Here is a 25,237-nt window from a genome sequence, read left to right on the forward strand (position 1 = left end):
CTCATTCCACTTCGGCAGTAAGGAGTCAAGAGGATCTACCCTACTTTTATAAAAACTGCCAGCATCCTGGCATCTCTGACTTAATGACTGATTACAGAAACTAGCAAAACTGACCATTTGTATAAAATGTAATTAGTGCAAGCAGAGGCATTTGTTTTATCAATCGTGTTAGCAAGAGCCAAGTCTGAAAGGGAATTAATGGACCTTTCAACACTGTCAATACCATAGAAAAGAGCTGAAAATCGAGAAATTTTGTAAGTTGCTCTGAGAACAAAATATGTTGGAAAATAAAAGAGAGGACAAGAGACCTAACAATTAGCCTCCATTTACTAAACAAGTCAAGTTGGTTAGAAGCTAATGGGGTAAGATGGGTTAAATGAAATATAGCTTAGCATTCACAGAATGAGGGGTTAGGACAACCATAGAGAGGTACAAATTCGGATTTGGGAATGGATGAATGGTGTCCCGACACAGCAGCACTGGTTATCCAGGCACTACACACTTCCAAGACCAACCATACATCTTGTAACAGTAGCATTTATTGGCTCCAGGAATATCCTGATCCCCAGCTGAGGCCTCCCAGAGGGTTACTGCCCTACAAAGAACTTGTTGCATCAGCAGTATTTAGGGAGGATAGTACTTATGAATATTAAAACTTGGAATACTAAGGGATAAAGAAGATACTAGTTCTGAGACTCCCCTCTATAGTAAACAGTCTATGTAGATCCTGTCCTCCTGCAACAGTCAAGATATTCTGACTTTAGTGATATATTTTAAGTGCAGTTCAGTACAGCGTTATGAATTGCATGCCTCTCTATTCTTACATAAACATAAAAATACATTACGAATAAAGTACATGTAGGAGGATTTTATGAAGTTGTTTTTCAGGAGAAAATTGTACATAGAAAAAGTTATTTATTAAAAGGTCAAAATCGAGTAGTGTCCCATGTCTGTTGAGATTGTTCTACCATTAACTCCTTTTCTGAGTCATTATAGTAATTTCTGTTACCTGCTATAGTGTTTAGAAACATCAGATATTCAAAGTTGGAAATTTCTCGGTGTTGCCATCGCTGGGTCATATTGGAAGCTTTGAAAATCTGTCGTGGACTAGCCAAAGAAATGCGTCTGAAAAAAAACAAAAAAACCATCCCAAAACATGGGAAAAAATAATGAGAAAATCTGGTGGGTCTTCCCTTTTACCTATCTGAATTTTAGTGGCAGTTGTACATAATCCTTCTAACAGTTCTATGGTAGATTTCTCTGGAGATCAAGTTGCTATTTTGGACACTTGAAGTTCATTTTTAAAGTTTTATAATCTAGTAAGAACAAAAGACTGAAAACATCTGACAGCTGGATATGTCAAGATTTGAAAGCTTTCAAACAGAAACCTTTACAGCTGTGCAAATTCAGCTGCTCCATGAAGGCTTGATGTATTATAGAAATATGTTACTAGTGATTTAGAGAGATGGCAGACCATTAAATAAGAAAATTACACGACTTTTAGAATTTCACAAAAGAATAAAGTCATCTTTTAGGAGAGCTTTTTAAATCCCTCAAGAACAAAGGAAAAGAATGATAAAATGATAGAACTTCATTATGAAGTCCATCCTCTTGTGATTTAAATTCTGGGCAGTGTTGGAGAGTTAGTCATAAATAACTCAATTAAACTTTCAGAATTTGATGCCAGATTTCCTGATGTTTGTGAAAGAAGACTATTGAGTCATTCCTTGGAGTGATAAATCAAGCAAAGAAGAGCTTATAAAATTCCCAAGACGGTTTTGTTCATAATAAAAACATCTGTAAATACCAAAACTACATCATTGGCGGGGGGGGGGGGGGGGGGAGAATCTAGATATAGTTTTAGTTAACAAATCTTTACAGATATGGATAAACAATTAAAGAAAGCAGTTACAGTAACTGATTTTTTTTTTAATAAACTGCATTATATTGTAAACAAATTTATCAGTATAAATGGATGTGAAATTTTGAACAAATGTGTTTATACTTTCATGTGTAGTTAAAAATTTTCACACATAATTTGCGCCTGTAAATAGAAATCCTTAAGTTCTCACAGAGTGGCTATAATTGCAACTCAAGAGAATTTTTTCTGGACTTGATAAAAAACAGGTAAACTACAAAACACAACAGAAAACATCCCCAACTATTTTCATGTCATTTCTGTGCACAGAAACCTTTAAAAAATAAAATTTAAAGTAACAACAACCAAGATACTCCTTAAGGGTTGCTGTTTCTTCCAAAAATTTAGAAATTAATCTACTTAAAAATACTTTGTAATTCATTAAAATACAAGAGGTAACCAATCCAACTAGAGATGGGGTGCACATCAAAAGCTTCTATTTCTATCAGCCTCAGCAAACATTAAACTGTGCTGCTGTGTTTCATCCAGAGCATATCTGGTAATCAAGCCCTAATCTGCTAAAAAAGATGTAGAAAACTGAATCGTGTTCTTCAGTTTTAGGATCCAAACACAGAGCCTGACATTGCAATATTGATTTCTCACCACGTAAAATTCAAACAATGTCCTCCAGAGCTAAAAGACAAGCACATCGTACCAATCCTTCACATGCTGTTCAGCTTATATTGTTCTACGCATCACTACAATATCCTTCTGATGAGGAACAATCATGTTCATCTACGTTTAAATACTACAGAGGATTCAAGGATGTTACAGGCAAGCTAATATAATTGAACGCTGCCATAAAACCTAATCAGTCCTACAACCAGTCTTAGATCAGTCTTAAATTTTAGTGAGTTGGCAAGCATAAAGAAACCTATTTTCCTTAAGTAGGGTAAGTGATTGAGTCTCACGGCCAAAAAGAAGCTATCTTCCTTATAACATACAGAAATCACAAAAAAAATCTCAAATCCAGAAGTTTTTATTATAAAAATGCATTGCAAATAGCATGCAGAAGTGATAGGCTGAGGATGTGCGTGTTTTGTAAACCACTAGGTGTAAATGCTTCAAACTGTGTAGGCTGGTTTGATGAAAAGACAACTCAGAATTGACAGATAAAAGTAACTCAAATTGTAAAATACCTGGTCTGGGGTAGTCCAAAGATAGTACCAACACCAACACGAGGTAGACAGTTAACCACTTTCTTTACTGTTGCTTGGTCAGGAAAGTTAAACATGACACCCACTGTGAACACAAGAGTTGAAATACGGCAAGATTTTATATCTTTTATTTTAGGCTTTCTGGCCCAATAAAATTTAACTCTAAGCTTAGGTTTTGAACAGGTAAAAGATTAGACATGTTTCCTTCAGGTTACTATAGATATATTTTATAACAATTTCCAGAACTGCTTTTATTTACCACTAACAGGGATTTCAACAGAAGTTGTCACTGTTACAAATCTTACAAGGTCTACATTTGTTTTCCTTTCTGAATAGAAGTTAAACCTATATGCACATATTGACTGTCCAGAAAAAAAGAAAAGTTTATATATTAATTGGAACACATATTTACTTGTTTATTTTCTAGATGTTTTCAAGACATATTCTTCAAAATATTATCTTTATATTTTGTTTGAAACACTCAATGATGCCTAGGAAAGAGCAACCTAAAAATCTAAATAACAACTACTAACCCTCTAAAGGGACAAAAAACCCCTTCACACATAACAGATCAGAGGTAGGTATGCCTTAAGCAAGAGTTTCCAGAGAATACCAAATAAACATGTGGATATAAATGAAAGTGAGGCATTGCTAATTCCCAGTTATCACGTTTGATCATAATTCCTCATTGAAAAAAAAATAATGAAAAGGAGAAACTAAATTACAAAAATATACTAACTTAAATATTGAGACACTTAATCCCAGCCCTTCTGCTATGTACACAAATCCATACCAAAAAAGACATGACTAAACAGCCAAACAGAATGCACTTGTCCCCAAATCAACACTTGCCATTCCTCTAAACTGACAGTACCTCTATTTGCCATGAATATCTCCAGTGCTGTATTTTGCAAAAGGTAACGTCGGGAAAAGATAGATCGAATCTCTGAAAAGAGCCATTTTCCATGGAGTCCTTCTGTATATGCCAGAATCTAGTAGAAAGAGACAGAGAGAGAATGTTTTAAATAAGTTGTCAGTATAGGTAATATCTTGTAAAAGAGAAACGTTTGACCCACAAACATAGCTTCTACCAACTACATGCAAAACACGTGGCAAAATTAAAATATGCTCAAACTTCAAATCATGCTATGAACCTATAATGGATTTTTTGAAATCCTAAATTCAACTACTCATGTCAAGGATTTCAATAATTTGTTTGTATTTTTTCCTTTGAAGACAACTGCCTGTTTTCCATAACCAAGAGAGTTTCAGAAACATTATTAAATGTCTGGCACTTCAGCAAAGCATAAAAGCGTATTCTGAAATGTATTACTAGTGCCATTAGATGTATTTGCACTCACTTTACTGTTGCAATAACAGGACTGTAACAAATAAGCAAGAAAAAAGTATTTAAAGAAAAAAATGTTCCTTAGGTTTATCGTTAAGGCAACAGTCATTAATTCTGGAACTATAAAGGTTGGCTGTATAAGAGGTTAAGTATCATTTTGTCAGCTAAGGTTAAACACAAACCTGCAAATGAACTCAGCATAATCTCTCTATGGAGTAAGCGGTTGTCAAAGTAACTTGTTACAATTCCTGTCATCCCATCTGACAGACACAGATGCTTAGTCTGCCTTCACAATTCAGACTAATCCCATTTTCAGTCCTCAGCCACTTTGTTTCTTTGTTGCTTTGCTTTTTCCTTTTCATTTCAAAGCTTAATTATGTAAGTGTTAAGGGACAGCAAGATTGGACACTTCTCTGCCTCAGATTAACAACAAACCATAAGCGAAGAAAAATCTGAGATTTGTCGATTTTAGCAAACACAAAAGCACGTAACAGAAATCCATCACAGAAAAGGAGATTCAGATATAATCCTAGTTATCATCACTCTTACTACAATTTTTCTTGAGCACTATATAGTGCATAAAAAAGAAAAAGTGAAATTCAAGCCTTTAACATAACAAAGATTGTTAATGAACCCAATCATCTGTTTATAGATTTTTAACAAAGGAGGATTTTGCCTCACATGTAGCATATATTCACAAATAACCTGCATTTTTGTAGCACAGAAAGCAGAAGCACCATTACAAAAGCACTACACAATACAGTATAAAACACTGTACTACCTTTGTGAATTAAAAGCAAACAAGACTGGCAAACCAAAAGCAGACAGCACAGAAGACCAGAATGTACAAAGCAAAGCATCTCCCACACCTTCTTTCTTTTTACTTAATCCCTCATCTTCCCCTCAATACAAATGCCATAGACAAATTCTCTCCCAACACACACAGAGAAGGAAAAAAATGAATAATTATTCTGATACAAAATTTTAGAAATGCAATGAAAGGACCAGAGATTGTCAATGGTTGCTAATAATTTCTGGAGCTGGGGAACTAACAGACTTGGGCCACACTGACACTTTCCATAGCACATCCATAACCCATCCACACTAATTGGGAGATTTGTATAATTCTATGGCGCTATTCAGAATCACCACAGTTGGCTTTTGTCACATGCATATAAATATCCTTTAAAGAGCACAACATAAAAAGAGGTAACAAGGGAGACAAAGTTGCAGTGCTTGTATACAAAAATCTCTTAGTACTTTTGCTGGTATTCATCCATCTTACAATCTTTAAATTGGAGCTTATCATTTCAATTACTATTTTTTGAGACAGACAGGAATGTGACGACCTCTGCTTTTCTGTAGTAACAATTAAAACACAGCAGCCTGCTTGTCACTATCAGTCTGTGCACTGCAAATTCAAACACTTTTTACATAGATGCTGTGAGTAAAATCAGCAAGTTAAATAATTAAGTATTAGTTTTACCCTGGGAAGCGAGCATTCTTCTGTGACAGTGGAAACTCGGCTCATGGCCAAAAGCTTGCTGCATGCAACTTCTTCAAAATTGGAAGGAAAAGCATCGACTTGAAAATAGCAGAGGTGGTTTATATTGTGCACCTTGTACAGCCGAGATAAAGTTATTGAGTTCAGTATAACAGGATTTACAGCAGAAACTGGAACTGCACTGCAGAAACACTACCAGTCGCCACTAACAATTCTTTACACCACTCATTAACAGAAGTTATCAGGAGTGAGAGGCAGCTGAGGCCTAGCTGAGCAAGGCCTTCATTTCGAGTTGGAATAGTGTCTGCCTGGTCTGCAGCTTCACTTCAAAGTCTCTGGAGTTCAATTAAAACTGGATTAGGTGGAAGCAGACCTTCTTTGGGACGCTGTTCTCTGAAACTCCAGGCACACTGACAGCACCCTAGACAGAGGTCTAGCCCGCCAATGAACCAGTTGCTATGGAAACTGCATCATTACCACTGCTCCCTGCTCATCACACCACCTATAGTAGATGAAAGGTCCAGAAGACAAACACGTTTCTTTCATGTGTATTACTAAGTATTCCTTATGAAAATCCAATTCAACCTTTTATTCCCTGTCAAATATCTGATTTTATTAATAGAACCTCCTAGCTGCAGAAACTGACTTGTACTTCAAATTAAATTCAGCTTTTTTATTCTGGCAAAGAGATTTTTTAGTTTTTTTCTTTTTTTAATCAGCATTACCACTTCTGGTATTATCAGAATTACAACTTTCAGAAACTATTTTTGTATTTGCCTGTTTTCAGCCATAAGCCACACAACACAGAATTCTACTTCAGAATTTAAGAACAACTATCTTCTTCAGACTATTGCACAATAGGCTGAGTTTAAAAATGACTCGCTTATTTCTGTCTTTTGTCACCACCAGTTTTGGAACAACTTGTGGAGCAAAGACTAATGAGGGTGTACAACGTAATTTAATCTGCACAAAGAGTACCACCTTCTCCACGTGAAAAAGTATTTCTAGAATTTCAGTTGATTCGACACATCAGATTGAAGCTTAATATACTGCACTTTTCATTTGTTTCAAAAGATACTGCACCTTATAGGAGGAAAGACAATTTACACAGTTTACGATTTCATTTAAAAATACTTAAAATAAACAAATGAGCTAATTGTACAGTTCTACAGTTCCAAAAATCTCATTACACAAACTATTCCGTGATTAGACTTTGGCAACACCAGATGAACAGGCGGCATGACAACACTACCAAAAATACAAAATTACTTTCGCCTTTGCATGAAGTCCCTTCTTTACTTCAAGTAATAGAAATGAAGGTCTAAACCTGTAATCAGTCCCAATACTCGTGCTGCAAGCCCTGACACTGCGTGGCTGGAAGAAACTCCCCAAGAAGCTAGTAAGTAAAGAATAGTCAGCTTCAATTTCCACTTCGAGGAGATTCTGAAATCAGAGTTGCATGAAAACTCAGGTAGCATAGTGCTGATCACGAATTAAGATCATACATAAAGAAGTCCTCTCCCCACGATTCATACTTGTACATCAGCTAATTTCCAACATTAAAATGCTCACTCGGAAGCTATTCTGTCATTTTATAGTTTTGAAAACGAATGCCCCACCCTGCCTTTTCTTCAAAGCCTCCTTGAATGTTGATGATAAACAATGTCTCTCGTAAAAGATTATATGCTGTAGTTAAAAGATACCATCACTACAGCTGCCTCCTGAATCAGAAAAGTAGTGTTTTACTAAAGACTAAATGAACATTTTGCTTTACCTTTTAAGCAAACCAATCAGCTATCGTATATTTTATTTTATTTTAGAGAAAAGTACTATTGATCTTGAAAATGCGAATAGGCTAGAAGTAATTAAGTCTGCAAATGGCTTATAGAACTGAAACAGTAATTGAATAATTATATTACTTTAATGTGCCAGCCAATTTAACTGCCAGGAGTAAAATAAAAACTAAATAGCTTATTTAAAAAGCTGATGCATATTTGTATATTTCTGAAAAAAGTTATGATGTACCAGACAAAAAAAACAAAACAAAACACACCAAACAAAAAAAACACTAACACCAAAACACAAAATTAAAAAAATAAAGCATTTCATTTGCATTTAAATTTGATTGCAGTTGAGAGATAAAATCCATAAACACATTCTTTTAGCAGCATTCTCTGTCGTTTGGGGTCATTTTCGTTCAGGAAGGCAAAATTACAGCATTTGGAGGTTACAAAACCTGACTCAGTTCATGAGGAACATGGATCTCCACCACAATCTCAGCCCTGCAACTGAGGATCCTCAGATCCTACTGTCCAGGTACTATTTAGTTCCTGGCTGCAGGATTCACAGTGAAAGGATCTTACTCTGCTCTTTGTTTAAATACATCCAAGTACAACCAAACTAATAGGGAATTAGATCAAATTATTAATAATTTTAAATATCCAAATGCTCTTAAATAAATCACAGTGCTTATTAGTTTATTTTAGATTTCTCAAGAGAACAATAAATAAGATGTTCATTTTAAATCTCAGATATTTATACAATCAGCCACTGAAATCCACAGGCGAATGGTAGTAGTCTCCCATCCAGTCCCTCCTGTGAGCACACACAGTCTGCCACACAATCCTGTTCAGCATTTTCATGGGTGACAAACTCAATTAAACATATTCATTACTTTAATGTTCCACTAGACAGTTTTACCCAGCATAAAAAATTTAAATAAATAAATAAATACTCTGTGACCTTTGTATCGATCAGAGCAAAATGGCTTATGCCTGGGTGTGGGTGGTAAAGGGACTGGGGAGGGGGGTGGTAAAGGACTCTTATGTTTTCTCTTCCAATTACTGCAGGAGATGATAAAACCACAGCAAATGATGTATCAGCTCATTTTATCTTATCGCTTTGGGGCTAGGTGACAATGAAGTTCATATTTCACTGGTTCCCATTGAAGATTGTGAAAATTACTTGCCCTTGTGACCTGAAATTTCACTGGAAGACAGAAATTTCTCTTCTGCAAAGTAATGCAATTTTTCAGATGTCAACCTTTAGCCCAGCTTTAAAAATTAATTTCATTTATATTAACCAATGATATTGATATTTTCACAGAATGCTCTTTGATACATGAACCACCAACTAGCAAACTGATGTGCTCTAGAAGGATAAAATTATTTTATCTGAAGCTGCTGGGGACAGACAGATTTACCACAAACTGAAATTCCTATTTCACAGTATACTATTTATACTAGCCTCATATACCTTAAGGCCCCTGGACGTGTAAATAGTTTAAGCTTTAGTTAGGGCTTAGTTTTGTTTCTAGATCTATTCAGTTTTTAAAGAATTTCTATGTACGCAATATACTAATAAAAACACCATTTGTTTGGAAATGAACAAAGTCTGTCACAGGCCACAGATCAGTACACATGTGATGACACGAAAAATACTTCCCAGGTAATTAAAACAGAGGAATGCACAACCATATTTTCTCTCTTTATCCTGACACTAAAACTAAAGTGAAAAGAGCATTCAATGCAGATTTTCTGAAAGTGGTCTCCTACTAACTACAGATAAACTTCTCCCTGATTATCAAGATCTAACTTGGAAAAAAAATTATGGAGGGAACCTGTATTCAGAACTTTTCTGATTTGACCATGAGGTTCTAAACACCTCAAGTGGACTAATAAATCTGTGAACAATCTTAGCAAAGTTAGCACCAACTATCTTATCTTTTCTACTGCATCCAGTATTTCACAAACTTTCTTTTCCCCTTTTGATTAAACCTGCTGACTCTTAGAGACCAGGAGTTCATTATCACTGGCAGACAACATTTAATCAACCCAAAGAACAAGAAGATCTGATTGCTAAAGATGGGTATGTAAGTAGATAGGTAGGTTTGGTTGGCTGTCCAAGCCCTGCAAGGTTAAGGATGTAAAGTTATGCCTTTCTTTGGAAAATAAGGTAGCAGACTTGTCTATGATAAAAGGGAGCTAGAATTGCAAGAATTCTCATAGGACTTGACTGATGTCTTGATTTAGTGAGCCTGTTACATTCTGATTTAAGAGTTAGAAGGATCAGCTCATCAAGAGGTAGATACAAAAGGCTCATCCAGCTGTTTATATCATCTGGGACAGTTTGCCATCAGGAATTAACTGTAACAATTTACAAATGATTTAGCTTGCACCTTCTGAAACAGTGGTTATTTCAGCTTCTGTGTCCATCCTCGGGTTCTACAACTAATTCGAGAACAGGCTAGGTAAACAGTGATCAATGAGTTGTTCACTGACATGTGTGAAACTGATAATCTGTATTGGGTTTGCATGGCAAGGTTTTAGTAGCAGGGGGCATACGGGGGTGTCTTTGTAAGAAGCTGCTAGAAGCTTCCTCTGTGTCTGACAGGGCCAATGCCAGCCGGCTCCAAGATGGACCTGCCACTGGCCAAGGCTGAGCCCATCAGCGACGGTGGTAGTGCCTCTGTGACAACATATTTATGAAGGGGGGGACACCCCCACCCCACCCTACCCATGCAATAGAAACTGCAGCCAGAGAGAGGAGTGAGAATATCTGAGAGAAACAGCCCTGCAGACCCCCAGGACAGTGAAGGAGGAGGCGGAGGAGGTGCTCCAGGCGATGGAGCAGAGATTCCCCTGCAGCCTGTGGGGAAGACCACGGTGAGGCAGGCTGTCCCCCTGCAGTCCATGGAGGTCCACAGTGGAGCAGATCTCCACCTGCAGCCCAGGGATGACCCCACACCAGAGCAGGAGGATGCCCGAAGGAGGCTGTGACGCCATGGGAAGTCTGTGCTGGAGCAGGCTCCTGGCAGGACCTGCGGATCTGTGGAGACAGGAGCTCACGGAGCAGTTTTTCTGACAGGACTTGTACCCTGTTGGGGGACCCACGCTGGAGCAGTCTGTGCCTGAAGGACTGCAGCCTGTGGAAGGGACCCACACTGGAGCAGTTCGTGAAGAACCGCAGCCTGTGGGAAGGACCCAGGTTGGAGAAGTGTGTGGAGGACTGTCTCCCATGGGAGTGACCCCACGGTGCAGCGGGGGAAGAGTGAAGAGTTCTGCCCCTGAGGAGGAAGGAGCAGCAGAGACAACATGTGATGAACTGACCCCAATCCCCATTCCCTGTCCCCCTGCGCTGCTGGGGGGAGATCGGTAGAGAATTTGGGAGTGAAGTTGTGCCTGGGAAGAAGGGAGGGGTGGGGGGAGGGTGTTTTAAGATTTGGGTTTATTTCTCATTGACCTATTCTGATTTGACTGGTAATAAATGAAACTAATTTCCCCCAAGTCGAGTCTGTTTTGCCCGTGATGGTAATTGCTGAGTGATCTCTCCCTGTCCTTATCTTGACCCGTGAGCTTTTCCTTGTATTTTCTCTCCCCTGTCCAGCTGAGGGGGGGGAGTGATAGAGTGGCTTTGGTGCGTTCCTGGCATCCAGCCAGGATCAACCCACCACATAGTCTCAGTGTGTTTCCAAGAAACATGCATGCAAATTATAATTATCAATTCCTGAGATGCAAAACGCTACAAAGTAAGAATTAGCAATAATTTATTACCAAGACTACCAAGGGAAGCCTTTCTAAAGCAATCTCCCATATCATATCTCAGACACACTAAAAAAGCATTGTGGCTACCTACCCAGCCCACAAACCATGCGCTCTAGAAATGTCAATGCAGCACCTGCAAGCAGCAAAAAGATACACAAGAAAACAGAAATTCGGGGGGGGGGGGGGGAGGTTATGTTATATTTTAGGCAGATAGCTCTCTAGCCAATCATCCTCTTTTCATTTGCCTCAGTAATTTTTTATTCATAATACATTTGCAATACAATTTTGCAAAACAGTGTTGCAAAAAAATCCACCATGCAACACTTTTAGATCATACGAAGATGTAAAGAAAAAAGTACATGCATGAACCTGCAAGTTCATTACTCCAACTTTTATTTATTTATGGCGGTGTTTATGATCCATACACATAAAGGAGGAGAATGGTGACAATTTTTACTCCATTGGGATTACCTGTTTATGCTATTTGCTATATCATTGATGTTAATACCTACAGACTTCATATACCTAGTACGTAAAAAGATACAGACAAAAAATAATAACTAAGATATCTTTTAATCATACAGAAATAACTCAGTCATAAGCATAAATTGTACAAAGGAACCTCTGAGACATGTGCTGTGCCTTCCACATTGAGGTGTGAATCACTCTTTGTTTATGCCTCATGTGAGTGGGTCTGTATGGATCTAGACTTGCTTAAAATCTTTGCCTAAATTATCTAAGATTGAAGATACTCTTATGAAAGTGCATTGGTACACACACATGTACAGTCACATGTGTGTATTGTGCACATATTAAAATATGAGTGAGAGACTGCATAAAAGCATAAAAGCATAGTTATGCACAGTGGGTAAATAGAGTATTTTCTCATTTTTTCCTTCATTAGATCATAAGTTTTACAATTTGGAGAGTGCTTTTAATCCATTCTAATTAATAAGTACAATTCTGGCTAGCCTTGATGTCCACACAGATCGACAGATTCCATAACCCCTCTGTGAACTGCATTAAATTACACAACTTCAAGATTTCATGTGTCAATGAATTCCATCAGTTAAACGTACAGAGTGTAAATACTAAAAAAGCTAGTTTTGTTGATTTCTTTTTGTATATGTTGAAAAAATTATATTACCTGCAAAAGCTAAAGAAGAGAGCTTAAGCATCACTGAGCAAAATTCAATGAAATGATTTCTCACTGTGTAGAAGCTGTCACAGCAGCTCATCACATTAAAGTCGTGGAATTTGGATCAAAAATGCTGAAATAAAGTCCTATTAATATTAAGTCTCTGTAGTAGTGGATGGTGGAGCTATGCTAGCTACCCTACATCAGACAAAATTTTGGAAACTTAGGTGGGGAAACTCCATTTGCCATCATTTTCCTTATGCAACTGAGGAGCAGGTGTCTAGACCTCACAAAAAAAAATTCCTCACAACATTCTTACTTTGGTGCTAACAACATAACTTTGTAACAGCACAAATGTTGCTACCTCATTACTTAGCTCACTTTCAAGTTGGTTAATACAGAAAACTAAGAGACAAAGAACAGGAACCCTTAGATGTTCCAAACCTAGCCTTTGTGGAAACTGATCATTTAATTAGTCCTCCTGTTTCCTTGTGACTTAACAAAAGAAAAAATACAAATTCAGATTGTGATCATCTGAAAGTGATCATTATGGAAATGTTTTATTATTGGAAATAAGGTATAAAACAAAAACTCTTTTAAAACTTAACCTCAAAGTTTTTTAATACTCCCTAGCACTGGGTATTACCATTAAGTAAAAACCAGATATATGCTTTTGAGGTGATGAGTATGACCATGTTCCAAATTTTGCCAATGCACTTAAAACGTAATCATATAGAAGCTTCCTAACAGAAGTAAGACAAGGCAGGACTCATTCAGCTGCAGTTTATGAGGAAGATACCCAGGTATGTGCCTCTGAAATAACTGAGTTAAAAATACGCTTGAAGACTACCAGCAAGGACTGGTTTTAGCCATTCCAGTTAAAACTCTACAGTACAGGGTACCTTTGAAGGGTCTCAAGATAAGGTTTCTTCCTGGAAAGATTTTACACAATGAAGGGTACCCATTCTTTTCGTTCCTTGTATAAGACAACTGAAGCAAAATTAGAGAAAGCAAGTGGTAGGGATGCGGCCTCATCATCTACGATTAATCACTCATACTGAGTGACACTGAGTTTGAGTTTTCAGTCAGTCTGTTTTTCAGACAATCAAAACTGATTTGTGGGAATTACCGTCTTCTTATTCTCTCCTACACCTTCAGACCTGAGTCTCTTTGGACGGGCCCCTCTTTTCATAATTCTGAGAAAAAAAATTTTTTTGCTTGCGTATCAGAAGCATCTTCTAATATTTGACGAACTTGTAACAAGGTTACAGCACTTAGCAGAGGACTGTGTCCCTTTCCAATTTTGAACAGCTTATGCTCTTGTGCTTTGCTCATCTTGTTTCTACTAGTGGCTCAAATCTGTGCCGTGATGTTGTAACACTATTGGAATAAAAAAACCCTCTCTAAACTATTTAAGGGATTTCACAAAAAGCTCTAAATGCTTTCTCTTGTTTAAAAGATGGAAGTACCTGAGAAAGTCAGAAAAGGAATCAGCCAGAGATTCTTTTATTTATGACAAGAAATTATTACCATGTTGTGGGTTGTTGGTTGTTTGTGGGGGTTTTTTAAGTTTAAATTTCTGGTTGGTCCCTCTTCTTTTATAAAATTCCTAGTGCAGAAAAGCCTTGGAGATAATCTTTATCAGACTATATTGGTCGATCTCTAAGAAATACAGAGTCTGAAAACTAGGGCAATTGCCAGACTAATGACTCAAAGCAGTTCATATCCATAGCAGTATAAGTAGATATGGTGAAAGGTAATATACAGGAGCATGTATCTCAAAAGCAGAGCTCAGAAAAAAATGTAGAAGCTATCTTTGTTTTGCTGTCTCTTAAAGGTATTTAGCCATTGAGGCTTTTTTAGAAAAATAAGGTTCATGTTTGCTGTAACTGTCTCCTCAAATTCCTATTTTGAACAGCAAGTCAGAATACTCATGTTAGATTTCCTACTGCTGTGCCCTGCACCTGCCTATTTCACCACTTTCAGGACGTGACTTCTCCCATGGGCTGCTTCTCTGTGTAGCCAGCAAAGGTCTATCCAGCCAGAACACGTGCAAATGGAAGCAGCAACTACAACCAAGAAAGAAGGGAACTAATGCACCTGCAAGACTGGCAGTTGTCCAGCGTCTGCCATTTTCTTCTGATCTTGCAGAAAACGGGTGAGGAGAAGAAAGCAAATGGGCAATGAAAAAATAAGTTTCAATGCCAAAAAGAAGGAATACTTTTTTTTTAATTGATGACCTGTAAGCTGACCTTCATATCCCTTCATCAGAAACAAAACAAAAACAAAAAACACCCCCACACATCTGGCAGGAAGCTAGAGTACCAGTCATCATGAAAGACTGCATCTGATCAGCTCATTAATGGGAACCAAGCCCATACATAGAAGAACAGATGTGCCTCTTGAAGGCAAAGAGAAGGCAAAGAGAAAAGTCAGACTCCAGAGCTGCCAATCCAGCAGTTTACATTAAACAATTCTGTGCTATGTTTTATGAGAGATATGGCACAGAAGGTGCGGCTTGCAAAGGGCTGGGAATGTAAAAATGGCTTAATGCCACCTTTGTGCTGCACAGACTCTAGACTGCTGCAGGAACCAAATCCCCTTTGAGTAAACCGGAGCAGCTGCAGGGGCTGCTGTGTAATTACATACATTTGCCTTACTCGGGATGCCTAGTGGCTACCCCATAGCCCAGGACTGTATAGTACTTAATGCTATAGAGATTTTTGCCTCCTGGTCTCAGAAGTTGGGACAGAAGATAGCACAGTACTGCTAATAAACCCTCCACCGGTCAAGCTCTTCTCTGCTTACCGCTAGTTCATTTACTGTAAACCAAAGCAGAACACAGGTATGACAATGACGTAGAGAAATTGTTCTTAGTTGTTAAATGGCATGTCCTCCACATGCACTTTTTAAAATCAAGACCCACATGAGTATACCTCGTATTCTGTATCTGTATTCTTACATTTATCTTGTATTCCTGTAGAAGCAGATTAATTTCTCAGGTAAAGGAACGGAATACAACCAGTCAGTGACAAAGGTTTTGCTATGGCCTGTGACTGTAAAGGAGAATCTCTTCTTTTAAGATCACCCATAGAAAAAATTTGACCAATTAAAACTTATCACGTTTGTAAAGAACAAAAAGCAGTGTGAAGAGGAGGTTTTATACAATAACTTCTGGTTTTCATCTTAGTAGATGGTAAAATATAGTAATTTAAATTCAACTTTAAAGCATTCCTACAAGTACAGACCCTTTTCCAAGGTTAAGCAAGCCATGGACATAGCTAATGTGAGGTCCACAACCACAACTAGATTCTAGGGTAACAGAACAGGAACGTAACCCTAATTTCAGTTTAAAAATGCAATAGAAAATTAAACTGCATTTCTAGTCCAAATGACTGATAAGAAAGGCTTGGAAATGTGATTCAAGTGTAACAGATACACAGACAGCAGTCTGGGGATAGCTGAACAATTGATCCAACAATATGATTTGCCTTGCCATTCCCCCTGGGGTATTAAATCTAAAACTTGCTACTCCTGAGGGCTCAATAAAAAATAGCCTATCAAGGAATTCTGCAGATGACAGGAGGAGAGAGGGCAGTAAGTCTATGTGAAAATATCAGCTCTTGTGAAGAATTGTAATCTGGGCTGTGTTATGCATTTATCTTACAAATCCACGATGCTGTTTTGCACAACTGGAAGTTTTCCTAAGAACCAGAAGAAGTCAAATCTAATGTGGGAGTATTTACAAAGGACTGGGTTCCAGCCAATATGTAACAGTGTTTCATAAATGCTGAAGTCAAAAGGGAAAAAAGTATTTTAAACTGCTTTTTTAGACAAACCTAACCTCATAGCAATATCCTATCCATCCTGCCCAAAGTGCTGCCAAGAACTAACAGTTCTTTGAGAAAATACAACAATTTATCCTGCTTGTGCATATTTCATTTACAAAACTAACTTAAGGCAGCACTTTCATAGGCAACTCTTATCAAGTATATTAACCGCATTTGAAGAAATGATGTGGGAGCCCTTCTTAAATCTTTTAAGTGGGAAAAAACCCTAGCTGGACAGCAGCTCCCTCCCCAGTCAGCTCCACATGTTGAAAAAGGTATATGGTTTCTAAAAAGAGCAGGAAATTGAAGGCATAAGAAAAATTGATTTTGCAGAGGCATTTTCAGTTCTTAAGTGATTTAATTTGTAACTCAATGCTCTTTTGTTAAAAAAAAAAAAAAAGGTGTAGTTTAAGATAGAAGATAGAAGACCTACCTTTAGGTTAGTGAGGGTTTTCCCTGTGAGTAACTGCAGCTGGAATACTTGCAAGTAATTTTAACAATTTCATATCTGGCACCAGTGAAAATCAAAAATACGTGTAACCAAGCCTCTCCATAACATATTAGCAATATAGATATTCAAGTAGGTTAATAATTTTAAGATATGTGTCAAAGTAGTGCATTTGAGATCTGAAATATAAAAATATCACACCCTACAAGGAGGAACACATTTACAGCTAGAAACTTTTGCAGATTTATCTCTACAAAATCATCAATTTTCTACTCAAGGAGTTGGAATTTGAAACCTGGTGGAGTTTAATGGCTCTGCGCTTATTATAGGGCAAGAAAGCATTCCTTAGTTTTCCTTGAGTACATGAAAACTGACTACGCAAATGACTAGGATGCAGAACTTCAGGCAGTAGCACAAAGACTAAAAGTAACCCATCCAGATACATCTAAGAGTGTTCTACCAGTGAAGAACTGATAAACTGATCAACAAAACACTGTTCACGCTTGACAGAAGTTGTATGTGTTTGTCCTCATGTAATAATTACACAGCGGGTTTTTTAAATGTGGATTTTGAATAAAAAAATAGACTTCTCAACTTTAATTTGTTATATTAATTGTTGAAGCTTCGAACTTACAGTAGCATATAGAAACTACCAAAAAATAACTAAAATTGGCAAGTATCTGCTTCTCAGCATTCCATCCAAACAATATGTCAGTGTTGATAAAACCCACTTTTTAAAACATGTATCCTTGCAAATCTTAAGTACTGTCATCTCATCTCCCTGTTGGAGTTTGATTGATTACGCCTTTTCCTTATGTTCATTAATCTCATCACCTTATCTTTTACACCACTTCATTTTAGCAGAAAGGCAATAATAAAACCCTCATCCATTATCCTTTTACGCATCTAGTCAAGCGGAAATGGTTAATAACATGCTACAAATTGAACTTCAATCACCTCATTTTCTCCTTTGTCGAATGCACGTTAAAGTATATTGCAAAAGTGCAATTTGTTTTACAGGGGAATTTGTGTTATATTGCTACAGACAACTAAAATTAAGTGTTTCTCAGTTTGGTTATTAAATATATCCAACTGTCCTTTTATCTCTGATACTAAAACATTAACTCATTTTATTAGGGTGTAATAATACAAGAGCCTTATCTCCCAGAACACAGGGACATCTAGTCTGCCTAATAGTAAGTGTTATACAATGGGTCATTTATCTTTTTTTTTAAAAATATGCTTCTGATATTTTATGAATTGGTACATTACTGCAGATGAAATGGCTCTCCATTTCAGAAAAGTTAATTTGTTTACATGCAGGCTTATCTTCAAATGCAAGCCCCATTAGAGAAGTGGTCTATAACTGTCAGAGCAAGCGAAGAGGGAAAATAGGTGGATGTAGAAAAATTTAGAGCCCAGTAATTTAACTCTGATCACCAATTTCCTGTTTCAATATTAACTCTGTTCCACATGCACTTTGCAAATACTCTATGATTCTAAAATGATTCTACAGAAACACTATTTGAAATAAGAGTCACAGAACTTGGTTTTGTGAACTCTCCTCATCATTCCAAATACAGGTATATCTTAGTAAACTAAAATAAGTCACATTTCTCAAAAAAAAAAAAAAAAAAAAAGCCCATCTAGTAAAAAAAAAAAGTTCCCAAATGAGACATATTTGGAGTTGCTTCTTCCAGAAAATAAAAGGGTGGGTGAAATTCTAGCTCTGTTTAATTCAGTGACAGTAATCCCTTTTACAGAAAGGGACCAAGATTTTCTCCACTGTTTTTGTATCCCCCTGGAAAAAATACTCATTTGCACTTTGGTCATTATCTCAATGAAACAAGACTAGTTTGACTAGCTCCTCATTAAAATTGCATATCAGGATAAACAAATAGAACCACAAACACCATGCAACTATTACAGTAAAAAGGTATTTTCCCAGTTTTGTCTCATCTCAATTCTACAGAAACTTAGTGTTAACCTTCTGTAATGGGTTTCTGTGGTGGGGTTTTTGGCAGTGGGGGAGGGGGCCGCAGGGGTGGCTCCTGTGAGAAGCTGCTAGAAGCTTCCCCAGCTCCAAGTCAGACCCACCTCTGGCCCAGGCTGATCCAAACAGTGATAGTGGTAGCGCCTCTGGGAGAACGGACTTAAGGAGGGGAACCTGCAGTGAGTAGTGGGATTGGAATGTGAGAGGAACCCTCTGCAGATACCGAGGTCAGTGCAGAAGGAGGTGAGGAGGTGCGCCGGAGGAGGGGATGCCCCTGCAGCCTGTGGAAGAGCCCACACGGGAGCAGTCAGATGCCCCCGAAGATGGCCGTGACTCCACGGGAAAGCCCGTGCTGGAGCAGTTTGTGACTGAAGATCGGCCCGTGGAAAGGACCCACGCCTGGGAAGTTCATGAAGAACTGCAGCCCGTGGAAAGGACTTGCATTGGAGAAGTTCGTGGAGGACTGTCTCCTGTGGGAGGGACCCCACGGTGGAGCAGGGGAGGAGTGAGGAGTCCTCCCCCTGAGGAGGAAGGAGCGGCAGAGACAAGGTGTGGGGAGCTGACCCCAACCCCCATTCCCCATCCACCTGCACCACCTGGGGGAGGAGGTAGAGAAAATAGGGAGTAAAGTGATGCCCAGGAAGGAGGGAGGGATGGGGGAAAGGTGTTCTAAGGTTTGGTTTTACTTCCTAATATCCTTGGTTTGATTTGATTGGTAGTAAATTAAATTGATTTTGTTTCTTCCCCAAGTTGAGCCCGTCTTTTTCCTGTGACCATAAGTGGTGAGTGATCCCTCCCAGTCCTTGTCTTGACCCACGAGCATTTCTTTATATTTTCTCCTCATCCCACCATGGCTGGGGAGAAGGAGTGAGTGAGTGGCTTCATGGTGCTTTGTTACCAGCTGGGTCTAAACCACGACACCTTCTAAGAAGCCTGAGAACATCAAAGTTCCTACCTTTAATCAGAGAAGACTGAATTAGGGAGACTGTCATTTTTATCACCATAAAAACTTGGAATAGTTAGTGTTACAGTACATATATACATTAATGATTTTAAAAAGTAATGACTATCTTTTACATTAAAGCAAAGCACAAACACACAGCTCTAACTTATAAAAAGATGTAAAATCACTTTTACATTTCCCTCAGTGGTCTACCTTTTTTCCAACTCTCTTGTCCATTAGAAGTCTGCCTTATTTCCCAAGCCATTCAAACACTATTTCCTCTCTCCTGCTCTACCATCTTCCATTCAACCTGCAGTTTCACAAGCGTTTTTGCAGATGGCTGCCCAGCTCATGCTGCACCTCATCTCCATCCCCAGTCACTTTCTACTGCTACCCCAAACCCTCTGTTCTAACAGTAGTATGTTTGAGGTCATGTGCTAAGCTGGAGTTGGCCAAGTGATTCCGATAGTAACCTAGAGTAGGGGGAAGGAAAAAACTGAAAGGGTGAAGGAGATGATGAGAATGGTTTTAGTCTGACTCACTTTCCCACTCAAAACAACCACTCAAAGCACTTTCCTAGGAACACCTGGGGAAGGGAAGAGAACATAGTGACACGATGGCACCTGAGGACTGCTTAGGCCAGTACTATCACTGAAAGGAACGCATCTAAAACTTTGCTTTAGTAATATCTCGACTCCAGTGAGACCAGCCTCTACGTATGATTAGTTTGGGTTTCAGTCATGCATGTCTCCAGTTTCTTCCTTTTCTCTAAGTGTTAAAAAGAAGCCACTCATTAATATCTGAAGCTCTGCTGTGCATCTTCTCTAGAAACTATCTTAAAGCATTCCTTTAATGCCATGCCTCTAAAAGCTTCAACAGTGTGCTGTTGTCAACAGCTGCTGGTTTCATATTAAAAATGTCTTCTTTGCTCTTTGAAAACGTCTTGTTTCTTGTTTTCTTGTACTTCAGCCAATATGTAGCCATCTGTTGCTTCTGGTTCTACATTTAGAGAGGAAGATCTCTGGCCTGTGTTTGTAAACTATGGTTCTCCAATACTGCCACAGTCTATGACTGGGCTTGTACTGCACCCTAATAATACAAAAAGCATTCTGCTTCTTCAAAGGATAGGCCATCTTCACCCTACTTTGTCTGTGTTCGTGACACATTCAGCCCTAGAATAAGCAAATTCAATTCTTGCTGAAATAAATCATTTGACTGCTCAAGAATTCAGGCTTCTTCATCTTCATAAAGTTTGAAGTACTCAACTACTTTTTGAGCTATCCCAAGCTATATTGAATCTTGACTCAAAAATATATGAATGAGCTACATTTAATCTTGACTCAAAAATACACGAATGAGTTAATATGCTTTCCATCCACTCATTGCAGAGTCACTGAATTAGACCAAAAATATTACTTGCTAAAACATGCATGCTTAAACTTTCTTTTCTAGTTTCACATATGAAGACCAAAACTGTGGTTGGCATCCAAAACTCAAATTTCAGCATGACTTGCACACAGCCAGCACTTCCAGATAGCATCTTATAATATAAGAAGCATATCAACATAACGGATTTTAAAAATACAAATTTCTAGACTATATGCATACATAGAATTTGATCTAAATCATCAACTGATTTCTTTTTTTCATTTTGATCGTTTTTCTGAAAGCTATCTTTCAGAAAACTGCTTTAAGTATCCTCTCTTAATAACATCTCCCTCTTCTGAATGTATAACTGAAGAGGTTTTCTGCTTGTTTCCCTTTTGTTATTTAATCTACATTGAAACAGATGTTCAAGAGAGCCTTTTAGGTTCTTTATGAGAAAGTCTAGTACACAAGTGAAATAAATAGGGAATTAGAGCAAGCTATCAATGTAAGAAGCTTCTAAAGTGCTGTCTGTAGTTTACCGATAGAGGTGCAAGTTTACATAATTTAAGTTCAACCCTTCAGCTGATGCCACACTTTTGGAAAATGTAAATCACTGATGCTACAGTACTTGAATGCGGCAATTTATTGCAGAAATAAATGAACAACTGAATACTAAGCAAGTCAACATGAGTCTTGATTCTAGTCTCTAACCACCGTTCCTGTACCACATAACATGTCATCATCCATAAGTAAATGAGTTAATCAATTTAATGAGGATTCAGACAAATCGGCTGCCTAATGAGCACTCAAACTGATGTGGCAAGGGTTATGCTCCAGTGCTGACAAAATCAGTTTGATGAAACTGTGACAAAAGCAGCAAAGCACTATTCCTTCAGCACATTTTCCTGCATCTTATTACCATGAAATTATAATCACTATTTGCAAATTGTATAGGGAAACCATTTATTGTGTAAGTCATGTAAACATATGCTTTATCTACTCTTCTTTCCAGGAAACCTGTGTATATTGTTGGAATTCAGTTTAGTAATTATTCAGTTCTTTTCGAAAATGGCAATCTGATAGAGTTGTTTAAAGTAATTTAGATTGAGTATGCCAAGAGAATTTCCAGAGACATTACGTTGTATGATTTTGCATTTTATGAACATACCATTTGGTAATAAATACGAAATAAACCAACCAAAATAAATCAAAATACAATTCAGGAAATTAACACTGGAATCTCTTTAAAAGCAAACAGAAAAAACCCAACTCCAGTTTTTAGATGAATGGTAATGCTCTTATTTTGCAATTCCATAAAGCTAAGGTGCAAAAAACCACAGGCCAAGGAAAGAAATGAACCTAACTAGTATCTTAACTACTTTATCAAAATCCTTTAATCAGGGCTCCTGTAAGAACTTTCTAGCCGTACTAACTAGTTATGTCTAGGTTCAAAATGCAGGGTCAATGAGTGTCCAGAAGACTTGAACTTAAGACTTGAAAATAATTAAAAGTGGAAATCTGTCAAGTAAAAAAAAAAAAAGCCGCAATTAAAAAAAGTAAAACTTAACTCTTACTTTCCATGTATTATCTGTCTAGGAAACTTTCTGCAGGGAAGGAAAAGCACCTCTGCAGAGGGTTCTTTAAACACAAAAGATACAAAAGTATATCAGAAAAGTTTTTACATATAATAGCCATAATTAAAAGCAGTTTCTAAATAGCACTGGTGTACCTACAGCCATGCAGATCATATAACCCTGCACTAGGGTTACAAGAATAAATTTCTGGCTGTTTTCATAAAGCCAGCAACAATGTAATATTTATACACTAATGACTTTCCTTTCTCCAGGGGAAAGTGTCATACCTGTAGTATCTGATTACTCCTGGGAGCACTATGAGGAGGGGTGAAAAAACAGCTGACGTCACAACTTTTGCCCAGGAACATGGGATAGAGCAGCTTTAAAATTTCAGCACAAAATTAGAAGAAACAACTGATTTTTACATAAGGACATACAACTTCAGATATCAACAAAATTGCATTCTCTGGAGTAGGAATCTTTGGGATCTGTGTTTGAAAAGCAATTCAGAGACAATGTAAATGACGTTGCATCCAACATATATATAAGGATGTCAAACTGCCAAAGAGTAATTAAGAACATTTTAACAAAAAACACATAAATATTACATTATAAAAACAGTAGAAATCAGTGGCTGTTGACAATACTAACTGGTATATCCTCACACTATTTTAACACCAGACACTTCCTTCCCAAACCACAGCATTTTTGATCACATAGTGATTTAAGTCTGAAAGGGTTGAACCCTCCACTTCCATGATTCTTATTACAACACCCCCCATATATGTTTCCAACCCATTTAAAGGATCACAATTAAAACCCTAATTCACCTGTTATCATTTGACTGAGGTCACAGTCTATAATTATGGCTCCATGGCAGCTGGCTGCCACTAGGATTGTCTAGCCTGCTCCAAACTGTATGGTCCAGCTGCATCCTTTCTCCTGCCACTAATGTTTCTATGGCCCCAGGGGCAGTTGTCTCAAGGAATCACCCCTGTGAAAATCCAGGGAAGAAAAGGCAGTTTCTGTTAAGGTCAGTTCCCTAACTTGACTCATCAGGTAAGTGCTGCTGAGGGCACAGGGTAGGGGGAAAGGTCTGAGCAGCCACGAATTGGGTCCAGCGATTCTTTCTGTGCCAGATCCCATTTGCACTGAAGTGGTGGTGGAACCCTCCTCTCAGTTTCAGGGATCATTACACACTTTTGTGTCTCTGAAAATATTTTATTATTGCTACTGTAGAGGTGTTTTCCAGCACGGCTTCTGTCTGCTAGGTATATGAACATGCCACACAAGAAACAACTTCTGAACTAACAACTAGTTAGTTTTGCTTGAATATAACTTCATAGTAATTTCCAAGAAACATCCAACTATAAAGATTAAGTATCTTTGGGATATAAAAATACCCCCAACGAGACAGATTCTGATGTCATAAAATTTGTACTCCAACATAGTTGTGTTCTTTAGTGACAATTAGAAAATAAGTAGCAAATCCAAGTGACTCTGCATTGTCTATTTTTCACAAAACATTTATGTCTACCAAAGTAGGTAACTTCTCTAATGTTGTAAGCAGAGAGCATTCATGATTTCATCATCAGGCCACCTTTAGGTGCAAAGCTAAAAGTTTACATTAATTCCGGTACTGTAGCTGAGAATAAGGGCAAATAAATTGAGTATAAAATGTATACAAAGAAAGAGATTGGGAAACTAATATTGAATACAGAGTACCAGGTATCACTTATTTTTTGACAGAATCTAGAGGGAAAGAGAATAGACTCATTAGCCTTGCTTTCATGCTAAAAAAAAAAAAAAAAAAAAAAAAGATGTTCACCTTAATCTAATAGAACTTGCAAAATTGTCATATTGTAGTAGCTTGTCCACTGATTTTTGATGTAAATACCACCATTCAACAAAATTACAAATACAATGAACACACTGAAAAAAACCCAATGAAACAAGCCAACCACAGCATGTACTCTTTTAATTGTTAAGACTCCTATTTAGCCTTGGTAACACTTAAAACATGTAACTGCACCACTGTACTTAAATATTTTGGCCATGAATATTCTATATCACCACACCTAGGAAAAAATAAAAACTTCTGCTGAGTAAAAACTTTCATGCTGAAGCATGGTGACTCCTACTTACACTTACACAAAAAGCACTAATGTATCAAAAAATTTTATGGCAGTTTTCTGCCTGCAGCAAATGGATGTGACTGTAATTTGCTGAAAAGTCCTGAGTATTTCCAAAATCTTAGTTATTCAAACATTTTGGTTATACCCCCCAGTAAACAGATTTTGTGATGGCAGTTAATTTTAATTACACTTCAACATACTTAACTGTAAGAGGAAAAGCACAAAGTAGATGAGATAGACATTTTAGATGTGATGTTGGGAAAAAACTTTGTCCTGTAACAAAACCAAATGAGACTGCTGGCCTATTTCCACAATACTAAAAGGAAGTATTCAAAACC

The 25,237-nt window shown here is 37.6% G+C and overlaps 1 protein-coding gene across 4 annotated transcripts in view; it reads right to left on the bottom strand.

Annotated features, from left to right (window-relative positions):
- The window catches only part of LRBA (LPS responsive beige-like anchor protein), a 434,838-nt gene that overhangs the window by 140,334 nt on the left and 269,267 nt on the right, over nucleotides 1-25,237 (bottom strand). For all 4 annotated transcript variants that reach the window (XM_049815176.1, XM_049815173.1, XM_049815174.1 and 1 more), the window contains 3 exons: nucleotides 3,950-4,067; nucleotides 3,058-3,160; nucleotides 1,010-1,125 (listed from right to left, as the gene is read on the bottom strand). In XM_049815176.1, the coding sequence (XP_049671133.1) occupies nucleotides 1,010-1,125; nucleotides 3,058-3,160; nucleotides 3,950-4,067 (337 nt within the window). The remainder of the gene's footprint in view (nucleotides 1-1,009; nucleotides 1,126-3,057; nucleotides 3,161-3,949; nucleotides 4,068-25,237) is intronic.

The sequence above is a fragment of the Accipiter gentilis genome, chromosome 12 (assembly GCF_929443795.1).
Source record: "Accipiter gentilis chromosome 12, bAccGen1.1, whole genome shotgun sequence".
Classification (NCBI taxonomy): Eukaryota; Metazoa; Chordata; class Aves; order Accipitriformes; family Accipitridae; genus Astur; species Astur gentilis.